General features: G+C 45.0%; 1 protein-coding gene across 1 annotated transcript in view; it reads right to left on the bottom strand.

The window, feature by feature from the left end:
• LOC136578756 (cadherin-9-like) overlaps window positions 1-20,884 on the bottom strand; it is a 128,124-nt gene that overhangs the window by 24,987 nt on the left and 82,253 nt on the right. The window contains exons 4-5 of the mRNA XM_066578925.1: window positions 14,385-14,572; window positions 11,737-11,990 (exon numbers count right to left, since the gene is read on the bottom strand). Coding sequence (XP_066435022.1) covers window positions 11,737-11,990; window positions 14,385-14,572 — 442 coding nt within the window. The remainder of the gene's footprint in view (window positions 1-11,736; window positions 11,991-14,384; window positions 14,573-20,884) is intronic.

The following is a 20,884-nucleotide window of genomic DNA, read 5'->3' as shown; positions in this document are numbered from 1 at the left end:
AACATCTGTACGATGTTTTTATGTTTCCCTGTGTGTGTTCAATAATTGTTTAACACTAGAGATGAGCGAACACCAAAATGTTCGGGTGTTCGTTATTCGTAACGAACTTCCCGTGATGCTCGAGGGTTCGTTTCGAACAACGAACCCCATTGAAGTCAATGGGCGACCAGAACATTTTTGTATTTCGCCGATGCTCGCTAAGGTTTTCATGTGTGAAAATCTGGGCAATTCAGGAAAGTGATGGGAATGACACAGTGACGGATAGGGCAGGCGAGGGGCTACATGTTGGGCTGCATCCTAAGTTCACAGGTCCCACTATTAAGCCACAATAGCGGCAAGAGTGGCCCCCCCCCCCCTCCCAACAACTTTTACTTCTGAAAAGCGCTCATTAGCATGGCATACCTTTGCTAAGCACCACACTACCTCCAACAAAGCACAATCACTGCCTGCATGACACTCCACTGACACTTCTCCTGGGTTACATGCTGACCAACAGCCCCCCCTCCCCCCCACAGCGCACACCAAAGTGTCCCTGGGCAGCCTTCAGCTGCCCTCATGCCACACCACGCTCATGTCTATTTAGAATTGCGTCTGCCTTGACGAGGGACCGCAGGCACACACTGCAGAGGTTGGCACGGCTAGGCAGCGACCCTCTTTAAAAGTGGCGGAGCGATAGCCCACAATGCTGTACAGAAGCAATGAGAAATAGAATCCTGTGCCACCGCCATCAGGAGCTGCACACGTGGGCATAGCAATGGGGAACCTATGTGCCACACACTATTCATTCTGTCAAGGTGTCTGCATGCCCCAGTCAGACTGGGGTTCTTTACAAGTGGACACATGTAGGTTAAACTCCCTGTGGACCCACTGCCTGGGTGGGTGCCAGGAAGCCACCGGCGGTACATAGAAATATCCCATTGCATTGCCCAACACAGCTGAGGTAGTAATGTTGTGCGTAATACAGGTGGGCTTCGGCCCACACTGCATGCCCCAGTCAGACTGGGGTTCTTTAGAAGTGTACAGATGTATTAAAAACTCCGTGTGCACCTACAGCATGGGTGGCTCCCTGGAACCCACCGGCGGTACACAAAAATATCCCATTGCATTGCCCAACACAGCTGAGGTTACGTCAGCTGTAATGCAGGTGGGCTAAAAATTAATTTGATTACACTGTAGGCGAGGGCCCACAAAAATTGCTGTATCAACAGTACTAATGTACATCCCAAAAATTGGCCATGGCCAGCCAAGAGGGCAGGTGAAACACATTAATCGCTTTGGTTAATGTGGCTTAAGTGGTAACTAGGCCTGGAGGCAGCCCAGTGTAACGAAAAATTGGTTCAAGTTAAAGTTCCAATGCTTTTAAGCGCATTGAAACTTTTAAAAATTGTTCTGAAAAATTATTTGACTGAGCCTTGTGGCCCTAAGAAAAATTGCCCGTTCAGCGTGATTACGTGAGGTTTCAGGAGGAGGAGCAGGAGGAGGAGGAGGAGGAATATTAGACACAGATTGATGAAGCAGAAATGTCCCCGTTTTGGATGGTGAGAGAGAACGTAGCTTCCATCCGCGGGTGCAGCCTACGTATTGCTTACGTATCGCTGCTGTCCGCTGGTGGAGAACAGAAGTCTGGGGAAATCCAGCCTTTGTTCATCTTGATGAGTGTTAGCCTGTCGGCACTGTCGGTTGACAAGCGGCTACGCTTATCTGTGATGATTCCCCCAGCCGCACTAAACACCCTTTCCGACAAGACGCTAGCCGCAGGACAAGCAAGCACCTCCAGGGCATACAGCGCGAGTTCAGGCCACGTGTCCAGCTTCGACACCCAGTAGTTGTAGGGGGCAGAGGCGTCACCAAGGATGGTCGTGCGATCCGCTACGTACTCCCTCACCATCCTTTTACAGTGCTCCCGCCGACTCAGCCGTGACTGGGGAGCGGTGACACAGTCTTGGTGGGGAGCCATAAAGCTGGCCAGGCCCTTAAAGACTGTTGCACTGCCTGGGATGTACATGCTGCTCGATCTACGCACATCCCCTGCTACCTTGCCCTCGGTACTGCGCCTTCTGCCACTAGCGCTGTCGGCTGGGAATTTTACCATCAGCTTGTCCGCAAGGGTCCTGTGGTATAGCAACACTCTCGAACCCCTTTCCTCTTCGGGAATCAGAGTGGGCAGGTTCTCCTTATACCGTGGATCGAGCAGTGTGTACACCCAGTAATCCGTCGTGGCCAGAATGCGTGCAACGCGAGGGTCACGAGAAAGGCATCCTAACATGAAGTCAGCCATGTGTGCCAGGGTACCAGTACGCAACACATGGCTGTCCTCACTAGGAAGATCACTTTCAGGATCCTCCTCCTCCTCCTCCTCCTCCTCAGGCCATACACGCTGAAAGGATGACAGGCAATCAGCCGGTGTACCGTCAGCAGCGGCCCAAGCTGTCTCTTCCCCCTCCTCCTCATCCTCCTCATGCTCCTCCTCCTGTACGCGCTGAGAAATAGACAGGAGGGTGCCCTGACTATCCAGCGGCATACTGTCTTCCCCTGCCCCCGTTTCCGAGCGCAAAGCAGCTGCCTTTATGGTTTGCAGGGAATTTCTCAAGATGCATAGCAGAGGAATGGTGACGCTAATGATTGTAGCATCGCCGCTCACCACCTGGGTAGACTCCTCAAAATTACCAAGGACATGGCAGATGTCTGCCAACCAGGCCCACTCTTCTGAAAGGAATTGAGGAGGCTGACTCCCACTGCGCCGCCCATGTTGGAGTTGGTATTCGACTATAGCTCTCCGTTGTTCATAGAGCCTGGCCAACATGTGGAGCGTAGAGTTCCACCGTGTGGGCACGTCGCACAGCAGTCGGTGCACTGGCAGCTTAAAGTGATGTTGCAGGGTGCGCAGGGTGGCAGCGTCCGTGTGGGACTTGCGGAAATGTGCGCAGAGCCGGCGCGCCTTTACGAGCAGGTCTGACAAGCGTGGGTAGCTTTTCAGAAAGCGCTGAACCACCAAATTAAAGACGTGGGCCAGGCATGGCACGTGCGTGAGGCTGCCGAGCTGCAGAGCCGCCACCAGGTTACGGCCGTTGTCACACACGACCATGCCCGGTTGGAGGCTCAGCGGCGCAAGCCAGCGGTCGGTCTGCTGTGTCAGACCCTGCAGCAGTTCGTGGGCCGTGTGCCTCTTATCGCCTAAGCTGAGTAGTTTCAGCACGGCCTGCTGACGCTTGCCCACCGCTGTGCTGCCACACCGCGCGACACCGACTGCTGGCGACATGCTGCTGCTAACACATCTTGATTGTGAGACAGAGGAGGAGGAGGAGGAGGGTGCTTTAGTGGAGGAAGCATACACCTCCGCAGATACCAGCACCGAGCTGGGGCCCGCAATTCTGGGGGTGGGTAGGACGTGAGCGGTCCCAGGCTCTGACTCTGTCCCAGCCTCCACTAAATTCACCCAATGTGCCGTCAGGGAGATGTAGTGGCCCTGCCCGCCTGTGCTTGTCCACGTGTCCGTAGTTAAGTGGACCGTGGCAGTAACCGCGTTGGTGAGGGCGCGCACAATGTTGCGGGAGACGTGGTCGTGCAGGGCTGGGACGGCACATCGGGAAAAGTAGTGGCGACTGGGAACTGAGTAGCGCGGGGCCGCCGCCTCCATGATACTTTTGAAGGACTCCGTTTCCACAACCCTATACGGCAGCATCTCAAGGCTGATGAATTTTGCGATGCGGACGGTTAACGTTTGAGCGTGCGGGTGCGTGGCGGCGTACTTGCGCTTGCGCTCGAACACTTGCGCAAGCGACGGCTGAATGGTGCGCTGAACTACACTGCTGGATGGGGCCGAGGACAGCGGAGATGAGGGTGTGGGTGCAGGCCATGAGGCGGTAGTGCCTGTGTCCTGAGAGGGGGGTTGCATCTCAGTGGCAGGTTGGGGAACAGGGGGAGAGGCAGGGGTGCAAACCGGAGGCGGTGAACGGCCTTTGTCCCACCTTGCGGGGTGCTTGGCCATCATATGTCTGCGCATGGTGGTGGTGGTGAGGCTGTTGGTGTTGGCTCCCCGGCTGAGCTTTGCGCGACAAAGGTTGCACACCACTGTTCGTCGGTCGTCAGGCGTCTCTGTGAAAAACTGCCAGACCTTAGAGCACCTCGGCCTCCGCAGGGTGGCATGGCGCGAGGGGGCGCTTTGGGAAACACTTGGTGGATTATTCGGTCTGGCCCTGCCTCTACCCCTGGCCACTGCACTGCCTCTTGCAACCTGCCCTGCTGATGCCCTTGACTCCCCCTCTGAAGACCTGTCCTCCTGAGTAAGCGTTGCACACCAGGTGGGGTCAGTCACCTCATCGTCCTGCTGCTCTTCCTCCGAATCCTCTGTGCGCTGCTCCCTGGGACTTACTGCCCTTACTACTACCTCACTGCAAGACAACTGTGTCTGATCGTCATCGTCCTCCTCACCCACAGAAAGTTGTTGAGACAGTTGGCGGAAGTCCCCAGCCTCTTCCCCCGGACCCCGGGAACTTTCGAATGGTTGGGCATCAGTGACGATAAACTCCTCTGGTGGTAGAGGAACCGCTGCTGCCCAATCTAAGCAGGGGCCCGAGAACAGTTCCTGGGAGTGCTCCCGCTCCTGAGCAGGTGTTATTGTAGTGGAGTGAGGAGGCTGGGAGGAAGGAGGAGCAGCAGACAGAGGATTCGGATTGGCAGCAGTGGACGACGCAGAACTGCGGGTAGACGATAGGTTGCTCGAAGCACTTTCTGCCATCCAGGACAGGACCTGCTCACACTGCTCATTTTCTAATAACCGTCTCCCGCGTGGACCCATTAATTGGGCGATGAATGTGGGGACGCCAGAAACGTGCCTCTCTCCTAATCGCGCAGCAGTCGGCTGCGACACACCTGGATCAGGAGCTTGGCCTGTGCCCACACCCTGACTTGGCCCTCCGCGTCCTCGGCCGCGTCCACGTCCTCTAGGCCTACCCCTACCCCTCAGCATGCTGTATTACCAGTGATTTGATTTCACAGGCAGGAAATAAATTGGCGCAAGACTGCAGGCCAAATATAATTTTTGCCCTTTTTGGAAAACGAAAGGCCCCACTGCCTCTAGTGAATGAATTATCTAAGTTTAATAACTGTGCTGTGTCCCTGCTTATGTGTCACAGAACGTGAGGGTAGCAGAGTTATTATAACTCTGGCAGAGCAGGTATTTTTTTTCCCAATTAAGGAAAGCAAATGGCGAAGCCAGCAGTAAAGCGTAGCTGGGTGCGTATGATTTAGCACTGTTCTTCACGCAGCTCACACGTCTCCACCGCCCGTAAGGACGGACAGAGGCTGGACAAATAGATTTGTTTTCAGTTTTTTCCCACCAAAAGGCAGCACTGCGTATATTCTATGAACATGAGAAGTTTAATAACTGTGCTGTGTCCCTGCTTATGTGTCACAGAACGTGAGGGTAGCAGAGTTATTATAACTCTGGCAGAGCAGGTATTTTTTTTCCCAATTAAGGAAAGCAAATGGCGAAGCCAGCAGTAAAGCGTAGCTGGGTGCGTATGATTTAGCACTGTTCTTCACGCAGCTCACACGTCTCCACCGCCCGTAAGGACGGACAGAGGCTGGACAAATAGATTTGTTTTCAGTTTTTTCCCACCAAAAGGCAGCACTGCGTATATTCTATGAACATGAGAAGTTTAATAACTGTGCTGTGTCCCTGCTTATGTGTCACAGAACGTGAGGGTAGCAGAGTTATTATAACTCTGGCAGAGCAGGTATTTTTTTTCCCAATTAAGGAAAGCAAATGGCGAAGCCAGCAGTAAAGCGTAGCTGGGTGCGTATGATTTAGCACTGTTCTTCACGCAGCTCACACGTCTCCACCGCCCGTAAGGACGGACAGAGGCTGGACAAATAGATTTGTTTTCAGTTTTTTCCCACCAAAAGGCAGCACTGCGTATATTCTATGAACATGAGAAGTTTAATAACTGTGCTGTGTCCCTGCTTATGTGTCACAGAACGTGAGGGTAGCAGAGTTATTATAACTCTGGCAGAGCAGGTATTTTTTTTCCCAATTAAGGAAAGCAAATGGCGAAGCCAGCAGTAAAGCGTAGCTGGGTGCGTATGATTTAGCACTGTTCTTCACGCAGCTCACACGTCTCCACCGCCCATAAGGACGGACAGAGGCTGGACAAATAGATTTGTTTTCAGTTTTTTCCCACCAAAAGGCAGCACTGCGTATATTCTATGAACATGAGAAGTTTAATAACTGTGCTGTGTCCCTGCTTATGTGTCACAGAACGTGAGGGTAGCAGAGTTATTATAACTCTGGCAGAGCAGGTATTTTTTTTCCCAATTAAGGAAAGCAAATGGCGAAGCCAGCAGTAAAGCGTAGCTGGGTGCGTATGATTTAGCACTGTTCTTCACGCAGCTCACACGTCTCCACCGCCCGTAAGGACGGACAGAGGCTGGACAAATAGATTTGTTTTCAGTTTTTTCCCACCAAAAGGCAGCACTGCGTATATTCTATGAACATGAGAAGTTTAATAACTGTGCTGTGTCCCTGCTTATGTGTCACAGAACGTGAGGGTAGCAGAGTTATTATAACTCTGGCAGAGCAGGTATTTTTTTTCCCAATTAAGGAAAGCAAATGGCGAAGCCAGCAGTAAAGCGTAGCTGGGTGCGTATGATTTAGCACTGTTCTTCACGCAGCTCACACGTCTCCACCGCCCGTAAGGACGGACAGAGGCTGGACAAATAGATTTGTTTTCAGTTTTTTCCCACCAAAAGGCAGCACTGCGTATATTCTATGAACATGAGAAGTTTAATAACTGTGCTGTGTCCCTGCTTATGTGTCACAGAACGTGAGGGTAGCAGAGTTATTATAACTCTTGCAGAGCAGGTATTTTTTTTCCCAATTAAGGAAAGCAAATGGCGAAGCCAGCAGTAAAGCGTAGCTGGGTGCGTATGATTTAGCACTGTTCTTCACGCAGCTCACACGTCTCCACCGCCCATAAGGACGGACAGAGGCTGGACAAATAGATTTGTTTTCAGTTTTTTCCCACCAAAAGGCAGCACTGCGTATATTCTATGAACATGAGAAGTTTAATAACTGTGCTGTGTCCCTGCTTATGTGTCACAGAACGTGAGGGTAGCAGAGTTATTATAACTCTGGCAGAGCAGGTATTTTTTTTCCCAATTAAGGAAAGCAAATGGCGAAGCCAGCAGTAAAGCGTAGCTGGGTGCGTATGATTTAGCACTGTTCTTCACGCAGCTCACACGTCTCCACCGCCCGTAAGGACGGACAGAGGCTGGACAAATAGATTTGTTTTCAGTTTTTTCCCACCAAAAGGCAGCACTGCGTATATTCTATGAATAATAACTGTGTTGTGGCCCTGCCTATACAATTCTTTCCCTGCAGTATCAATGGAGGGTGGAATGCTCTGCAGAGGCGATTTTGAGAAGCCCCAAAAAAATGCAGCACAGCTAACAGCAGCCTGGACAGTACTGCACACGGATAAATATGGCCCTAGAAAGGACCGTTGAGGTTCTTGAAGGCTACACTCACTCCTAACACTCTCCCTGCCTATGCAGCACTTCTGTCCCTAATGCCAGGTGCAACGGTCTGCAGAGGCGATTTTGAGAAAAAAAAAAATCCCACTGCTAACAGCAGCCAACACACAGCTATCAGTGGCCCTAATAAGGACCTTTGGGGGGTCTTGAAGCCTACACTAACTACCAATTCTTTCCCTACAGCAGCTCCGGTATAAACAGCACTGTCCCTCATCTAACTCACACCGCATCTGAGGCGAGCCGCGGGAGGGGCCGACTTTTATATTAGGCGAACACCTGATCTCGCCAGCCACTCACAGCAGGGGGGTGGTATAGGGCTTAAACGTTGCAGGGGGAAGTTGTAATGCCTTCCCTGTCTTTCAATTGGCCAGAAAAGCGCGCTAACGTCTCAGGGAAGGAAGTGAAAGTAACCAGAACACCGCATGGTGTTCGTCACGAATAACGAACATCCCGAACACCCTAATATTCGCACGAATATCAAGCTCGGACGAACGCGTTCGCTCATCTCTATTTAACACTAGAAAAGTAGGCAATACGAACACCAGCTGTTTAATCCTGGGTCATTCGTCAGCTAGATTCATTATATAGTAGAATGCAGTCCTTTATATATTAGAGCATCAACAAATCAGCAAGTGAATATGCTCGGTGTTGCACCAAATTTTGACACACGCTACATTTTTAATTCAATTTCCTATTAAACCACTGTTACAATATTACACATTGATGTTGGTCCTTACAATCAGGGCAGGGATGAAAAAATGTGTTTTTGCTGAAGTGGCTCTGCTATGCAGAAGTTTGGTCAGATGAGATACTCAATGTGGTAATTGTCCAACTTTTTTATATGTTTTGGGAGAAGTATGCAGCAACTTGTGCTGCTATTAAGGGAGAACACTTAAGGTGCTTTTACACAAGATGATCTGTCGGGCATAAGATGCCCTACAAGTCTTCCAAGGAATAATTGTTCCTGTGCTTTTACACAGGAACGATTATCGCTAGTGAATGGAGACATAGCAGGGTATGGAGTGTTTCAGCCCACCTCCATTCACAGTAGGCCGGCAGTCATCCATAAGTAAATGATTGCCAGTTTACATGGGTCAGTTCATTATTGGGTTTTCGGCATGCAGAAACTGAATGACGAATGAGAAGCAAACCAGTTGTCATTTATCATTCATTTAGTGCATGCATTTACTCGGAACAATAACCATTCAGATTCTCGCTGGATTGCCGAAATTAAAATGATTATCGGCTCATGTAAAAGACCCTTTTGTTAGTTGATATTCTTTGACATGTTTACGGGACATTACCAAGGCTGATGGTTGGGTTAGGTCAACTGCCAGAGCACTGAACTTCCCAAATGTTGGCTGGCGCTATGGTGAGTATATTTCCTTTATAAAGTTTTTGGCATGGGGAGCCCAAAAACTATATAACAGAAATAACTTGGAAAACCCTTTTAAATGTAAAAGTTTTTATTTTTTCAAGATGGGAGTTTGCGATGACGGATGACATCCATTGGACTTTTTTTTTCAACTTATGACACACATCTCGGTAGGGCTATATCTTGCTTTTCTGCTGTCTGAGGTGAAAGGTAAAATGACTCTCTTCCCTACTCCAAAAAATGAATAAGCTTCTGCAGATTGCAACTACAAAAATATATAGCTTTTAAAGCTAATGCAAATACTGCATACAAGAACCTCAACTCTTTAAACCAGTATAAAGAAAAAGACCCCCGCGCACCAGGACCAGGAAACTCCGTTACATAAATTAAATTAAATTAAATTAAATTACTTTTATTGCGACGCGTTTCAACGGTACACAGCCGTCTTTCTCAAACATTACATACACAATCAAATACACACATTTATATACATAAATAAATCAATCTTTACTCACTACACCCGGCTTGGATAAACGTCGCGTCCCGGCGCCATCTTGAAACCACGTGATGATCATCACGTGGTTTGTATGTTGGATCACTCCACGTGGTTTCAAGATGGCGCCGGGACGCGGCGTTTATCCGAGCCGGGTGTAGTGAGTAAAGATTGATTTATTTATGTATATAAAGGTGTGTATTTGATTGTGTATGTAATGCTTGAGAAAGACGGCTGTGTACCGTTGAAACGCGTCGCAATAAAAGTAATTTAATTTATGTAACGGAGTTTCCTGGTCCTGGAGCGCGGGGGTCTTTTTCTTTATACTGGTTTGGATGTCGGAAGCCTGAAGGCTTTACACCCCAGGACGTCTCTCCTGCAGATACAGGATTGAAGACCAGGATCTTTCTGAAGGCAAACGTGGATATCGGGTGCCGGTGGCTCCTTTGATTAGGAGCGCACTGTGCACCAGGTGAGTTGTCACTCACCATTCTTTACGTTTATCAATTTTTTATATACTTTGAGGCGCTGAGATTTTATTTCTTTTTATCAACTCTTTAAAGCCATGATCACGTGGGATACTTTCTGCAGAGCACAAAAAAATAAACAACATACCTTATTGTACTAGTATGCACCTTACACATTGTGGAAAAAGGCATTCAGAAGATTTTTAATTTCATCAAAAAGCCTATGTTGAAAATATCTCTGCATTTGAAAGGGTTTTCCAGGGAAAATACTACTGATGATGTATCCTCAGGATAAGTCATCAATAGTTGATTGGCTGGGGCCCATCGCTCGGGAACTCGACCGATTTGCTGACCGATCAGCAAATAAACAGAGGTTGGAATGGAAGCCTCCGTGTTGACCTCTGTGTAGTAATTCTTAGTGATCTTAGAGCCGTGCCTGCAGTTACAAGCGGCAGCCACCATGCAGAGGTCGGTTCGGAGGCTTCCATTCCGACCTCTGTGTATTTGGAGTGGAAGTCTCCAAATTGAAATCAATGGGAGCCGTGCCTGCAATTGCAAGTGCCGGCCACTACACAGAGTTCATCGCAGAGACTTCCACCCCGACCTCTGTGTACTTGTGGCGCTGACAGAATGCGCCCGCTCAGCTGATAGTTTGGGGTCCTGAACGACAAACCCCAGCCGATCAACTATTGATGACCTATCCTGATGCAAAAACCCATTTAAAGGGTTTTTCCAGGTAGTATTGGCGGTCAGTGCCAGGCGACATTGGGGTTGGAGCAGAAGCTCATAATTGGCCAGCACTCATAATTGCAGGTGCAGCTCTCATTGAAATCAATCGGGACTGTGCTTGTAATTGCATTGCTGGCCACTATACAGAGGTCTGAGCAATGGCTTGTGCTCCAATCCGAATTTTGCCTGGCTTGTGCTCCAACCCAAATTTTGCCTAGAGTGGAACTGCTCAGACTACAGTGAAGCCGGCACTGACAGCAGGGGCTGCCTGGAAAACCCCATTTAATTGGATACTCTAGAATCACTGTCTCAGTGCTTCTAAGACCTTATGTAAGAACCATCGTGGTACTACAAACATCATTGCTTACTTTGCTAGGTAGTCTGAGAAATAGAGTAGCAGCACAGATTGCAGTTGCTGATATATGGAGGGAGCATCAGCCAGCAGCTTATAGCTGCAGTATGGTCGCTTCTAAAATGCTGTAGGCTGCTGCCTAAGGCCAACTGTTCAACAGACCTTATAGTAGATATGGCATCTCAAGACATATTAAATAAAGGGTGAAGTTAAGGGAGGGCATATCTGTGTTAATATATATTTTTATAATGTGGATAGTGCTCTAGTATAATTTAGAAATTTATCAAGAATGATTAGCGGTTTTTATAGCTATAAGGCCTTAGTCAGACGGGCGTTTTTTTGCGCGATTTGCGCATGCGCATGCGATTCGCGCATATATAGAACCAATGGTTCGCTACGGTATCGGTCACATGTCCGCTTTTTATGCGGATATGCGATAAATAATGGGACACGACGATTCGCAGATCGCGCCTATCTGCGTTTGGCGTTTTATGTGCGCACCAAAATCATTTTTTTCGCCGGCCAGTCTAAGTTTCATGCGCATTTTGATGCGCACGGCGATTTTTCTCCGGTCAGACGGGCGTTTTGCTGCGACGATTAACGCGGCTAGGTGCAGATTTTTCCCGCGATTTTTCGCCCCCGGTCACGCGATTTGCGCATGCGCATCCGACATGCGGTCCGCAAATCGCGCGAAAAAAAGCCCATCTGTCTAAGGCCTTAGAGTGACCTTCTCTAAATAGTTGTTTCTAAAACAGTTTGTATAGATTCTGAAAATAATTAAACTCACTTTACAGAACTTTTTGCAGAGTCAGGATCCTGAGCAGTTACATGACCAATTATGCTACCTTCTTTGGTGTCTTCGTTCACTTCAAACACATAGAAAGGTTTACTAAAAATAGGAGCCTCATCAATATCTTGCAGCAGCACTTTCACAATAGCTGTATCTTTAAATGAGGTAAGGTGAGTAAATCTTGTATCTTCATATAAATTAGTAGCTTCCACTTGAAATGTGTGCAGTCTTTGACTTTCAAAATCAAGAGGCTGTAGGAATATTGAAATGGATGTGAGTTATCAAAAAATTAAAAAAATGAATACAGAATCAACAATGTACTGTGATTACCCAGTAAAAATGTCCTTGTGTAATTATAAAAGATCAGAGCATTGCATCAATAAAATCCTAATTAGACTAGATGCTATAGATGTATTTGCTACAGTATCCCTTTTAATTTGCCACTACAATTTAGTCAAGTGTAGTATACACTGAATACTTGGAGACAAACTCTCTGTAGGCATATATTAACCCTGTACTTATCGTAACATACTTTGAGCCTCATGTGGCAGCAGAAATGCAGTCCTAAGCTCTCACTCACAACCTAAAAGTTGCAGGTTCAATCCCCGTTCGGTTCAGGTAGCTGTCTCAAGGTTGACTCAGCCTTCCATTCTTCCGAGGTTGGTAAAATGAGTACTCAGCTGGAGGGTAAAATATGACTGGTGAAGGTAATGGCAAGCCACCCTGCAAAAACAGTCTGCCAAGAAAACATTTGTGATGTGACCCTAAGAGTCAGTCATGGCTTGGTGCGTGCACCAGCGGACATTACCTTTACTAATGGAAAAATAATGTTGTGATTTATAGACCCGCAATATCCCTTATATAAAGTGAAAAAGACAACCAAAAAAACCTATCTCATAGCAGAAAGGATAATTAATTCAAAACTCTATATTTCTTGCAGAGCAGTCATCTTTTTATAAGATAAAAAGGCTAAATAAAGGTACAAGTGATCCAGTTTCTTAACTAGAGTCATGAAATGGCAGGATAATATTGTTTCTTAACTCGCATCTCAAAATTCTCATTCTATTAGAAAAGAAAAAAAGTAAAGGTATTAACTTAGGGAAAACTAAACATATATTCTAATAAATACAGAAGTTTAATAGAAAAATTGCAGCATGTTTATAATGGGAGTTAGATTTGAAATCTAGCCCTTTTCCGACAATATATCCATGTAGTTCTTGCAAACTGCAGTACATATATTACATACCAAAGGGCCACCATGTCTAATGACATAATGAGCAAGTAAAGATGGCTGCTATGCCTGATATTAGGATTAAACCACCAGAATGTCTACCACCATCCTAGGAGTTAGTAGGAAAATAGTGCACCTACTGCTGGCTAAGGCTACACCTCTACATTCATGACTTTTATACCAGTATCAAACTCTTTTAGTGCCTCACTTTCAGAGGTACTGAGGCATGTGGTGCAATGCACAAAAAACAGAGACCTCTCTAGAACACTAATTGGACAAACATTCGGAAAGGGCGAGAATAGGGCACTGTCTAATGAGAATATATTATTGGTCAAGTGTAAGGACAAGAGGGATATCCTTATGTTGATATTTGGGATAATGAGAGCACCCCTTTATCTCTTTGAGCCAGGTTGCATCCTGGATTACAATATGTATATAGAAGGTGATGATCTTTCAGATCAAGTGCTGAAGCCCTATGGGGACATGTAATGAAGGTGTGGTATAAAAAGCAGGTTGTGCATATAGATGATTGTCATCTGTACGATGTGGAAGGCCAGCTTTTCAACCATAGTATTTATATGTTAGCATCATGTACAGGGCAAAATGCAACATTCCTTAATTTTCAAAAGGTGGTTATCAAGGCCCACATTTTTGGAAACCATGAAGCTGAGGTCCCTGTTACTTCTGTAAGAGAGGGTCTTTATATTGTATGAAAGGTAACATTTCTCTATGAAGTTCCAAAAGGGGAATATTAAAGTCCACCATTAATCACTGTGAAAGGTGCTTTGAAAAGCATGACCTCTGCACAAAGGATTTCTTCAAAGTACACCCCATATCCATGGATTGTTTTTTTTAGCATGTTTTTTTTCTATTATTATACCATGTTATGATACCCTGATGAGCTCTGAACAACTTATATATGCCACCATTATAAATTGAAGTACCAGCAACCACCCAAAAAACTCAAACAACTGCCTCTTATAGATTCCTAAAAGGGGATGCCCTTTCAAAAATGGGGCCTATTCTCAGGAAGGGTGTCCACTTTACTGGTACTTCAGGAGCTCTGCAAAAGTGATACATTGTATTCCAAAACCAATCCAGCTTTATATGCCCAACAAAAGCCAAATAGCGCTCCTTTTCCTCTGAGCCCTGCCATATAAAATCATATTCTAAATATATTCCCTCCATAGCTCTATTATATGGCATCGGATAGAGCATGGCAAAAAGAAATCTAAAAGAAGCAACCCTATATGTCTCTGTATGAACTTAGAGACATAAAGAGGTGCAGTGGGACCCATAGCAATCTATGGGCACCATATTATGTTTCTGTACAACATTACATTATAATACTGTGTATACATTAAAAAAGTTATACTGTAAATTAGTAAAAACATATGCATAAAAATATAATAACCTTTTTAACCATTATGATTCCATCCTGTGTTTGCTGATCTGTGATTATCTCAAATAATTCTTTGGCATCTCCATAACTTATAGTATATTTGATCTCTGCATTTTTACCCACATCTGCATCAACAGCTTTTATTCTTCCAATCTCTGTTCCTATAGGTGCAGATTCCAATACCACAAACTGGTAGATACCTGTAACATGTAAACAAAATATAAGAGAAGGGCCTAAATATAATACATGAGGCCTAAAGCTATATTTACACAGTGTTTTTGCTGTTTTGTGTTTTATTTGTAAATTTCATATTTTTTTGGAAACCCGTGGTAAAACTTTTGCAGTACTATTACCTTAATCCCAGTGTTTTCCTATGTGGATACATTTTGACCACCACTGAATCTCTAAATGGTCTGGTCCTTTTGCAATAATCCTAAGGTCCTATTTTAGGTTGTGTCATACAATACTAGTTTAAATCTTAAGCCAATGCACTTGATTATCATGCAGCAATGTCAAATCTGCCTCTCGCACATTAATACAGAAATGACCAGCTTTAAAAGGTCACTACAAGGAGAACACTAGAGATGAGCGAGCGTACTCGGAAAAGCACTACTCGCTCGAGTAATGTGCTTTATCCGAGTATCGCTGTGCTCGGGTCTGAAGATTCGGGTGCCGCTGCGGCTGACAGGTGAGTCGCAGCGGGGAGCAGGGGAGAGCGGGCGGGAGAGAGGGAGAGAAAGATCTCCCCTCCGTTCCTCCCCGCTCTCCCCTGCAGCTCCCCGCTCCGTGCCGGCACCCGAATCTTCAGACCCGAGCACAGCGATACTCGGATAAAGCAAATTACTCGAGCGAGTAGTGCTTTTCCGAGTACGCTCGCTCATCTCTAGAGAACACACATTCCCACGTCTTCACCTTTTAGGATTATATGTTATACTTTGTAGATTTCACTCTGCTTTCCTCCTCCACTGTGCTAGGCTAGTAATCTCTTGATGCATCAGAAGAGCATCACATGACGAACCAGTACCATTATTGCCTGCTGGGAAGACTGTGAATATTACTACTCTGCAATATCCTAAATAAACTAAAGACCCTGAGTATGCAGTCAGGGGGGCAAAACTATCATTTTCATATAATTGTGCTACAGGGGTCTCCAATAATCAGCATTAACTGTGATAGGAGCTTCTATATCCCCCTGTGAAGAGCCTGTACAGTACAGTACATGTACTTTCATGGTACATGAAGTTCTAGTGATTGAGATACTAACTCCAGGACAGAACAAAGAGACAAGAAGTTCCCACATAGTTGCAGTGAGGTCACATGACCTACCTGAAGGGGATTTCAGATAAACATTAGTAACTCAACAAGTAAAAACTAGTGGATTTATACATAGTGGGTGACTAGTCACATAATGAAAAATACTTTTTTTTTTTTTTTTTTTACCAAAATTGCCCTTTACAACTAGGTAAAATACTGGAAATGTGCATATTTGGTAACAGGTATAGAATTTGAGGTAGTTTTTGATATATTAAGCAGTATACATGACAAAGTAGGTTTAATCAATGGTATGCAATATAAGACATGAAAAAACAAAAAAACACATTGAAAAGATATATTTAAAGGGAATCGGTTATCCTCTTTAGCATAAGATATTGACAGGCACTGCAATTACAACAATATGTCTGTTGTACCCATCTGTGCAGTAGTTTGCTGAAAATGTATATTTTATTAGTACCAGCCATACATAGAGGACTAGTCTTTGATACTCATGAGCAGCAGCTAGCTGTGCCCACACAGAGGGCTAGTCGCATCCATTCCACCCTCCAGACATTAATTAGTGTCTGTCTCCTTATACACAATGATATGGAGACAGCTGTCAAACAGTGGCCAGAGTGTGTTGTGGGTGGGGATAGCTGCTGCACTTCCCTATACAAGCAAAAGTAAAAGCAAGCTGACACATAGTTGTCTAACAGAGTTAGGTTATGTATGCCTCTGGTATAAACCAACTGTAGGAACATGACAGATATATGCGAACAAGGCCCCTTTACACGCTACGATTATCGCTTAAAATAAATGAGTGATAATCGTTAGATGTAAACGCGGGCATCGTGCACTTTTCATTTGAATCATGGCTTTTAGTTAAACTTGAAATCCATCTTTCAACAGCTGAAAGACTAAGCAAATATATTCTATTTGAATGCATTTCGCTCATCTTTCAAAAGATGGCACAATGTTCTCCCAGCTGCATGTTTACACTAGCCCAGAGAAGAGCAATGCAATCTGCAGGCAGCCGTGAGAGAACACATGCTGGGCTGTGCAAACAGCTCTTGGAGTTCCTTTTATGTGCAAATGGTGGTGATAAAGTGGTAATGGCCATTAATGGCTATTAACACTTTATGCAAATAGATCGCTAAATATTTCAATCTTTCAGTCATTTGAAAGATTAGCTTTATGAGTAAAAGAACCTTAAGTCATCTCTTTGTATTATAAAAAAAAAAACTCTTTTGTGTGTAGGTGTACACTGTGATCACTTAAGGATTCACCAACTCATGAGAATCACCATATCCAAAGCTTTATTTATTTATTTTAAGCTGATTTATTTTCCAAGCTAGCTTCTTCCATTTTTATTCACTTTGGAAGACACAGAGAATTGCACAAAACAAAATCCTGGCCATCTGGCCACTAGCTATACATTTAGTATCCCACGCTATACAAGGTGTAAGGGCTAAAGTCTATACCCCCAAGAGATACTGGGCTCAGGTAGTTCCGACTGACCTTTGGCATAAGCTTGTCTCTTTTGCATGCAGTAGCAACAACTGAGGGGCTCACATGTGCTTTTATTTAGTCCTCCAGATGACTCATAATATAGACGTGTCCAGGCTGTGTAGAGTGAAGTCCATTCATCTCTCTAATTCAGAAATCCAGTGCTTTTGCTTCCTAAATTCCACACTTAGGTGTTGGAAGCATTCTGGATGCCTTTACTTTGGTGGCTTAGAGGCATAAGTATGTCATTGCAGTGGCAACTCTTTCATAATACAAACAAGAGATACACTCACATATGTATTGCCACCAATATACAGTGTCATTGAAACCTTTCTCTGTTTATATTTACAAGAATACTTTGTTCTGTACACATACAACCTGTCACTATACTCTTTGCTGTACATACATCTAGCAAGCTATATATGTACAATGTGGTTGTAGTGCGATCACATGAACACACACACAATGATCCAAGGAAGTCCACCAAGGCTTGGTCTCAAAATAATTCTTGGAAGATTCTGGAATGCCATCACAGTTGCCTATCTTAAACCTCACAGAAAATATTTGGTGGAATTTGAAGAAAGTGGTTGCAGCACGCAAATCCAAGAATATTAGCAACCTGGAGGCCAATGCCTGGGAGGAACAGGCCAAAATTCCTTTGCAATACTGTTAGAAGCTTGTATCTGGCTATGCATTTTTTTTTTGCAGCAGAGTATAACAGCAAAATGTGCTCTACTAAATACTAAAGCTGCTTGTCATGAAGGGGTTGAAAAATTCTAAGAAGGCAGTGGTCAATAAAAGTGACATTTTGTGTTGAATTTTGAGTAACCACTTATTATATTAGTAGTGTTGGGTTATTTAAATTGTTCTTGTTTGACTGTTTTTGCAAACAGCTGAAACTTTGCAAATTTGACAAAAACAGCTTATTTTGCTTTGAGAGTGGAATAATTCTGGTTACAACTGTATCCAAACTTTTGCACCTGATTTCTTATGTTAGTGTACTGTTAGTGTATAACACTGCTGTGTGCTGGAAAAATACAGCTCTGTACACTATGCAATGCCCTGAATGGTAATGTAGGCAAAGTTCCCATTTATTTCAATGAGAACTTTGCCTGCAGTACCATTCTGGACCACTGCAAAGTGAACAAAGTTGTTTGTTGACGACATGCAACAGTTCCATTTACTAACACAGTAGCTCTGCAGATTAGTTGATCAGCATGGGTCTTGGGCAGCAGACTGCCACTAATCTACTATTAATAACCTATCCTGAGGATAGGTCATTAATACTTAAAGGGGTTGTCCCGCGAAAGCAAGTGGGGGTATACACTTCTGTATGGCCATATTAATGCACTTTGTAATATACATCGTGCATTAAATATGAGCCAAACAGACTTACCTGCTCCGTTGCTAGCGTCCTCGTCTCCATGGTGCCGTCTAATTTCAGCGTCTAATCTCCCGATTAGACGCGCTTGCGCAGTCCGGTCTTCTCCCTTCTGAATGGGGCCGCTCGTGCAGGAGAGCTGCTCCTTGTAGCTCCGCTCCATCACGTGTGCCGATTCCAGCCAATCAGGAGGCTGGAATCGGCAATGGAACGCACAGAGCCCACGGTGCACCATGGGAGAAGACCTGCGGTCCACCGTGGGTGAAGATCCCGGCGGCCATCTTCGCAAGGTAAGTAAGAAGTCACCGGAGCGCGGGGATTCGGGTAAGTACTATCCGTTTTTTTTTTTTTTTTAAACCCCTGCATCGGGTTTGTCTCGCGCCGAACGGGGGGGCTATTGAAAAAAAAAAAAACCCGTTTCGGCGCGGGACAACCCCTTTAAAACTTGGAAAACCCCTTTAATATAAGTAAGAACAAATTACTAGAATTAACATCTCTGCTTCTACATACATTCATGCATTGTTACACTCTTTGAATTCAATAACTGTATGGTTTTACATATCAGGACATAATTTAAAAAATTGGGTCCCTGGAAGGTCTTAAAATTAGGTGAATACAGCTTCAGACATGAACAATAACACATGACCAAATATACTGTGTTATTTAACAAAAACTAGGACAAAATGCAGAATCAGTGTGTGAAAAATTAAAGGCACCCTTATTAATTCCATAGAATTCAAGTAAGGGTAAATAGCAGTCAGGTGCTGTTAATCAAATCTGCTTGATTTAGAGTGTTGTCTGAGTTGTAAGAACAAATAGGAATATACTCACCTCTCCCTGCTCCTGATGTGTCCTAGGATTGCACTCAAAACCCTGCCCCATTCTCTTTTTATAGCTGCAGTCCCTTCTGATTTATAGGAAATCACAGGGGCTGCAGCCAATAACAGAGCTTATCGATTGATGACCAAGTTCTGTTATTTCAACAGAGACTGGAGTAGGAGAATAAACACCACCACGGGACAGCGGGAGCAGGGAGAAATGAGTATTTCCCAATCTATTATTTTAATGTATGGGGAATGCATTGTTGTTGTTGTAAAAGCAGAGTTTCTGACAGTTTGCTGGTTGGGAGCATTCAGAAGTGTGTTAACATAATTCCAAAGAAGAAAGACATCAGCTATGATCTTAGAGAAGCAATTGTTGCTGTCCAACAATGTGGGAAAGGTTATAAGACCAAACAATTTAGAGTACATTATTCTACAATAAGAACGTATATTCAATACAGTTGACAATCTTCCCAGGATTGGACATTCCAGCAAATTCACTCCAAGGTCAGACAATGCAATGCTCAGAGAAATTGTAAAAAAGCCAAGAGATGCATCTCAGACTCTAAAGGTTTCAGTTATGTTATTGCACCCCAAAACAGCCAGCCCTGCTCAACTGCTGATGGAGCTACAGTCAATCAAGGTCCTCATTCCCATGGTGCATGCTGCTTCCTCCCACCGAAGGCCTCTTGCTTCTGCCTGCAGGACTCATGCGTACTTCTGCCTCCTGACTTAAAGGGCCATTGTGTACTCCTCTAACCTTTCCAGTAGTCATCATCTGTTAGCTCTGAGCTATTATAGGCATTCTTCCAGTATGGAGGATGCCTAGGAAATTGCTCATTCCTGCTGTGTAAGATTCAGCAAGCGTTTGGTGTATTTCATGATTCCTGGCCTGTATCTGAATTTCCTTACTTTTTTATTCCTGACCTCAGCTACAATATTGGACTACGCTATTAGCCTGTTGCGTGCCCTGACCCACACAGTATTACCATACTGCACTTGTTCTGTGAGCCCAGACCTACTGCCTGATATCTGTTGTGTAGTATATGCTGCCACCTCCAACCTAAGCTTGTCTTCTGGTTATGTCTGCACTCACACTCTCAGGTATTATGCCTCACCCTTGGAAATGGTTTGAAAACCTTGTAGTGAAGACTAAATCTCAATTGGAGGGGTAAAGGGTTAAAACTGGGGTTCCACAAGGGCTGGAACCAGATATAGCCCTAAGCAAAATCAGTGCGTGAAAATATGAATCCACATCCGCTTACTAACAAGTTGGCATGTTAAATGTTTAAATTCATGAAAAATTTTGCTTGTTTCGAAAGGCTGCCAGGAAAAGGCCTCTTCTTTCTAAAAGAAATATGACAGCATGGCTGTCACGTCTTAGTGGTGATGGGCAGCATGCCCAGCCCGGAAACAGAGTAGTGTTCACACAAAACTGCAAAGATAGCTGCAGTACGATGCTGAGAAGACTACTCCACACCAGGCTAGAGAAGATGGATGACACTAGTCCCTTACTGAACAGGAAGATGGGGAACCCCTGCCTGAATGTG

Source organism: Eleutherodactylus coqui, chromosome 9, assembly GCF_035609145.1.
Source record: "Eleutherodactylus coqui strain aEleCoq1 chromosome 9, aEleCoq1.hap1, whole genome shotgun sequence".
NCBI lineage: Eukaryota > Metazoa > Chordata > Amphibia > Anura > Eleutherodactylidae > Eleutherodactylus > Eleutherodactylus coqui.
The sequence above is the reverse complement of the archived record's forward strand: the minus strand, read 5'-3'. Positions and strand labels throughout refer to the sequence as shown.